This window comes from Bos taurus, chromosome 14 (assembly GCF_002263795.3).
Source record: "Bos taurus isolate L1 Dominette 01449 registration number 42190680 breed Hereford chromosome 14, ARS-UCD2.0, whole genome shotgun sequence".
Taxonomy (NCBI): Eukaryota; Metazoa; Chordata; class Mammalia; order Artiodactyla; family Bovidae; genus Bos; species Bos taurus.
In genome coordinates, this window is record NC_037341.1 from 40044138 (window position 1) to 40050137 (window position 6000).

A 6000-nucleotide genomic window follows, 5' to 3' on the forward strand; every position below is an offset into this window, starting at 1 on the left:
AAATGCCATGAACTTGGAAATTAAATATCGACTTTTAAATGATGGGTGTATCTAAGTAGCCATAACAAGGAAAAATTAGAAAATACAATAAAAATGAAAAGAGAATTTATCAGAATTTGTTAAATGCAGCTGAAGTTTTTAAATGCATCAGGTACCAAAGGCACCATGTATCTGCTGTATGATTAAATCGTGGACCAAAACAGACGAGAGTGTTATATGGAGAAAAGGTCCATGAACATACCTACTGGAATGTGCAATTTCTCTTGAATTAGTTGTTTGTTTTTTATGGAATTTAAACATTAGCCCAGCACAGTTACCAGCAGGATCCCATCTGAGAGCCTGAATTCCCACACTTCCAGCTCACACCTTTTTTAGGTTAATTGATCTGTGGTGGGTAATGCTGAATATTTTAATTATCTCATGGAGTAGAGCTGTGGCTCTCCATCTTGCTATCAGCATCTTTCTACTGGATTACGTTTCATCAAACAAGTATCTCCTATGCTCTGTGGAAGAAATAGGTATACCAGCTAGGTGAAATAAAAGAAGAAAATTACTTCGTAAGTAGAATATTCCTGTATCTCTCACATGCTTTGGGCTCTTCTAACAGTTTATTATCTATATGAATAAATTTTGATAATATGATGTGTTCACCTTGGGCCCATTTTAAAATTTTGTTCCTAAGAAAATCACTAAAAAGTGCTCCATTGAATGAGATCAGCCATAAAATAAGTAAAAAGTCTGATTCCAAAGGCTGCACCCTCAAACTGACTTAATTGAAATGTACATATTCAGTTTTAGCATTTATCAACCTCCAAATTCGCAGTCAGGTTGATGGAAACAAATAGCCCCAGGTCATTCACCTTAAAACCTAAATAAAGAAACAATCGGCCAACCAGAGGTGTAGAATTGGTATAGAATTTAAAGGCTCAAGAGACAGTTTTTTATGACAGTTAACCTGGAGTATCCTCTAATGCACATTAATGAAGTCTCCTTTATGTACAGTTGGGAAGGTCCCCTGGAGGAGGAAATGGCAACCCACTCCAGTATTTTTCCCTAGAGAATCCCATGGACAGAGGAGCCTGGTGGGCTACAGTCCACGGGGTCGCAAAAAGTTGGACACAACTGAGCGACTAATACTTAACCTCCAAATTTCCTGGTTTTAAAAACCCATTTTGTTCTTTTTTGGATGGAATTCTTATTGTTTTAGCAGCATTAATTCTCATAAAATTTTTTCATCTTAATTTCCAAATTGTTTGGTCTTTCAAGATCACAAGGAAGACCCTTTGAAGAGTAATATCCATCATGTGAGCCTGCTTCCTGAGCAATGACTGAGGCCTGTGTTCAATATCGGGCTTCCCAGGTGGCTCAGTGGTAAAGAATCCACCTGCCAAGCAGGAGACATGGGTTTCATCCCTGTGTTGGGAAGATGCACTGGAGGAGGAAATGGCAACCCACTCCAGTATTCTTGCCTGAGAAATCTCATGGACAGAGGGGTCCAGCAGGCTACCGTCCACAAGGTTGCAGAACAGTTAGACACGACTTAGTGACTAAACAAAAACATGTTTAGAATCACTACTTACTATTACTTTTTTTTTTAACAAAATGAATTATTTTCTGCTAAAAATTTTTTCCACATTTGTCTCTTTCTATCATGATCATATGCAAAAAGGGGAAATGGTAATAGAAAATCATATGCCTGTACACCTGGAAAAAATTAGAAAACTTTCACATTTTATCCTTTAGAAGGTTAGCTTCTTTTGGATTTTTCCTCAAGAAGAATAGGAAAATAACTTGATTTTCTATTTTTAACGTATTTACTTTATTGTTTTAAGCAGTGTCTGATTCTTTTTATGTGTCTGATTTTTATATGTTCCATTAGTCTCTGGAAATACTGCCTAACCCAGTTCCCTTAAATGGAACTTTAGAACATGCCTTTTGCATTTTTCTCATACCTCAGTGTAATATACTAGCATTTTTGGGGTAAATCTAGATAAGAGTAAGTCTTTAATAATTTTAGCACAATTGTCTTTGGCCCATGTACACCATTAGTGTTATTTCTCACCTCAAGAATAAAGATGTCCTCTGCAAAACCTAGATCAAAGCAACTTGGGGAAAAGGCACTAAATCTGTGCTATGTTCATGGGGAGACAGGCATTTTCTTCCAAAAAGCATTACTTTGGGGGCATAGACAGCAGTTTCAGACTTTACTGGAGGATCAGATGGTAAAGAATCCACCTGCAGTGCAGGAGACCTGGGTTTGATCCCTGGGTCTGGAAGATGTCCAGAGAAGGAAATGAGTACCCACTCCAGTATTCTTGCCTGGAAAATCACATGGACAGAGGAGCCTGGCCAGTTACAGTCCTTGGGGTCACAAAGAGTCAGATACGACTGAGCAACCAACACACTCTAGCAGTTTTGGGAAAACAAAACTAAACCAAATCACGGTAATATGAGATCATCTGTAGGAAAACTTTCATCTCTCAGAGAATTGGACCAGGACTTAGGAAACAGGAAAGAATGTACGTTGTGTAGCTGTTGTTGTCAGTTGCTAAGTTGTGTGCGACCCCATGGACTGTAGTCCACCAGGCTTTTCTGTCCATGGGATTTCCCAGGCAAGAATACTGGAGTGGGTTGCCTTGTCCTTCACCAGGGAATTCTTCCCAACTCAGGGATGGAACCTGCATCTCCTGCATTAGCAGGAGGATTCCTTCCCACTAAGCCACCAGGGAAGCCCCATCTTTTGTAATTACCACCACTTATTCTGCATCGTGATTAGTGTTCAGTTTTTCTCTTCTAAATCTGGTTTTCATACATCAGTTGACTACTGAATTTTTGATTGTGAACTTCTACAAGTGTATGTCTTTTAGTAGACCTAATGTACATTATTCGTTATCCTTAGTCCGTATCTCGTTTACTAAAAATTTTACTTAGCTAATTGTTTAACTCAGCTTACTCCTCAAGATGTTGAATTTCTAAAAATCCCTGATAGTCTTTGACTATAGTAGTTAAGATTCCTACTGCAGTCTTCTAAAAATTTTCATTACTTTGTTATATGACCTCTAGACAAGAATTTGTAGACCCCATCTGATAGGAAAGCCTGAGTCAACAAATATCGATCTACTTGCTTCTAACTACCACTGCGATTTTTTAAAGTCTTAGTTCCTTAAAATTTCTCTTGTCTTAAATTCTCATGTCAGAGAGATAGGTAAGCCAGCAGTTTCCTTAGATTTAGGAGGGAAAGCGCTTAGGCAGTAGGGGGATAATTATTGAGTATGAAGCCTAGATGTTCTTGACCCAAAACTAAGATCGGCATTATGAGTAGGCAAAAGAGGCAGGCCACCAACCTAATATCATTCTAACAGTACAAGGAAGGATCTTCTGTCCTCCTTAAAGCTTCTTCCACTCAAATCATTCATGCCTGAAACTCTATGAATCGGGGATTAATTCTTCGGAATTAATTTTTTAGCAGAAAATAATTCATTTTGTTAAAAAAAAAAGTAATAGTAAGTAGTGATTCTAAACATGTTTTTGTTTAGTCACTAAGTCGTGTCTAACTGTTCTGCAACCTTGTGGACGGTAGCCTGCTAGACCCCTCTGTCCATGAGATTTCTCAGGCAAGAATACTGGAGTGGGTTGCCATTTCCTCTTCCAGTGGATCTTCCCAACACAGGGATGAAACCCATGTCTCCTGCTTGGCAGGCGGATTCCTTACCACTGAGCCACCTGGGAAGCCCGATATTGAACACGGGCCTCAGTCATTGTTCAGGAAGCAGTGTTCTTGCCTGGAGAATCCCAGGGACGGCGGAGCCTGGTGGGCTGCCATCAATGGGGTCGCACAGAGTCAGACACAAGTGAAGCAACTTAGCAGCAGTAGCAGCAGCCACTTACCATTGAGGATATTGAAAGACTATTCCCTAACATGATGGAAATACCTTAGATACTGTTAATAATACAACTACAGAAATGATTTCAAAGCAGGTCAGAGAAAAATTGGGTGTGGTGAGGTTGAAAAGAAGAGCAGCCAGTAATAAGCTAGGCTAATTGACAGTAATATGATAATGAGTGGGGTCAAGTTGAGAGTGATGTTGAGGACTTGAGAGTATCTTGAATGCTAAGCCTTAGACAAGGTTTCTCAGCTGGGTAAAGGCCAATTAAAAAACAAAAGTTCTTTTTCTAGCTAAAGTAAAACCAATACAATATTGTAAAGTAAAAATAATAATAATAAATAAATGATAAAAAAATAAATAAAAGAACACATTTCATTAAAAAAAAGAAATGTGTGTCACTTTTTGTGTCAGGTATTTTTCATTTTTTTAACACCCAAATGTTGCATTTAGCATAGAAGACTAGCCAATATTTAAAAAAGAGTTTTCCCCACAGCTACACACTGAAACTTCATTCACCTTCTCCTAGTTATTTCTTCCATCGGCCCATCAGACCTCCATCATGGCCCTTGTCTGGATCATTTGGTAGTGAGCCTTCCTTCATTGAAGAACAAACCACAACCCAATTAGGCTTCCAGTCTGTTCCACTTGCAACCAACTATATTTGCCTCTAAAAAAACAGACTCAAGAAAGGCACAGACTTTACAGTTTCCATTTCTACCTTGAGCTGCCTTTTAGTTTTTCACCCAACTATCCAGAGCCTAAAAATGGCTTTGTGATAAACCAGCCACTACATTAGACTGCATGCTTGAAATTCAGCAAAGATCTCCTCCATTTCAAGTCACACTCTACCCCACATGTGTCTGCCTGCTGAGCATTTAGTTCTCCTTCTCTAATGATATGAGGATCATTTATGCCTGCTACAAGTAAACCTGGAAGAAGCATGTTGGGCCGTTGGGGAGTGGGGGTGGGGTGGGTGAAGGGGTAGTGATAAAGTTGTATGTTAACACATGCAATTCCTATCAAGTAGTGTTGGCCAAAGTGTCAGAATAGGGAGTAATGAGTAGCTTACCCTGTACCCTTAACAATGAAATCAGGCCTAACCACTCTCAGTCCTAGTGAAGAAGAGGTATCTTCAGCAGGCATTAACTGCTGCCTTCTTTATCTGATTGCAAAGGTATTTTTCTATCAGAAGTTAGGCAGAAAAAACAAAATGAAATTCATTTTTTATTGATACCTGATTATTTTTAGTGAATGTGGTAATTGTCAGACTGCTCCTGTGAAGGACAAGTGGGTCTACCTTCCCAGAGGTATAGTAAAAATTGGTTAAAATGAAGGAGGGGTCTTGCAAAGTGTATCAGTTAGAAGGACCCACCGGTTCACCAGGTTGTCCTTTTTTTTATTCGTAGCCCACTGTCAAGCATTTTGTTTTCTGAGTAAAATCTTGCTCAACTATGTAGAGGGCTTCCCCGGTGGCTCAGACAGTGGTAAAGAATGTGCCTGCAGTGCGGGAGCCCTGGGTTCCATGCCTGGATTGGGAAGATTCCCCTGGAGAAGGGAACGGCTACCCACTCCAGTATTCTTGCCTGGAGAATTCCGTGGACAGCCATGCTACAGTCCATGGGGTTGCGAAGAGTTGGACATGACCGAGTGACTAACACACACAAGTGTGTAGATTCCATTTCTGAGAGTTAACTGTGGGGTTTTGAAACTAAATAGGAAAAAGGAGAGGAACACAGAAAAGCCCGGTGCCCTTGACGATTCCTGGTGCGTGTTAATAATGTTTTCGAGGGCTGTCTAGGGGTTGAGCATCCGTGTGGCTCCGGGCACTGACAGTGGGCGTCTCTCTGTTATCCTTTTGCAGCGTTAACACCGCCAGGTGCAGGCATGCTTGGGTTTCCTACTTCAGCTACTTCGTCTCCTGCCCTGTCTCTCAGCAGCGCCCCCACCAAACCTCTGCTGCAGACTCCAGCACCTCCGCCACCCCCTCCTCCGCCTCCACCACCACCACCACCCTCTCTGTCAGGACAGCAGACCGAGCCGCAGAACAAAGACTCTGAGAAAAAGCCGACGAAGCCAAACAAGGTCAAAAAAATCAAAGAGGAGGAACTCGAGG

At 40.7% G+C, this 6000-nt stretch overlaps 1 protein-coding gene across 4 annotated transcripts in view; it reads left to right on the forward strand.

Moving 5' to 3' along the window:
* Positions 1-6000, forward strand: part of ZFHX4 (zinc finger homeobox 4) — a 205401-nt gene that overhangs the window by 195387 nt on the left and 4014 nt on the right. For all 4 annotated transcript variants that reach the window (XM_005215522.5, XM_010812071.4, XM_025001711.2 and 1 more), the window contains 1 exon segment: positions 5749-6000. This exon segment is cut by the window's right edge. In XM_005215522.5, coding sequence (XP_005215579.1) covers positions 5749-6000 — 252 coding nt within the window.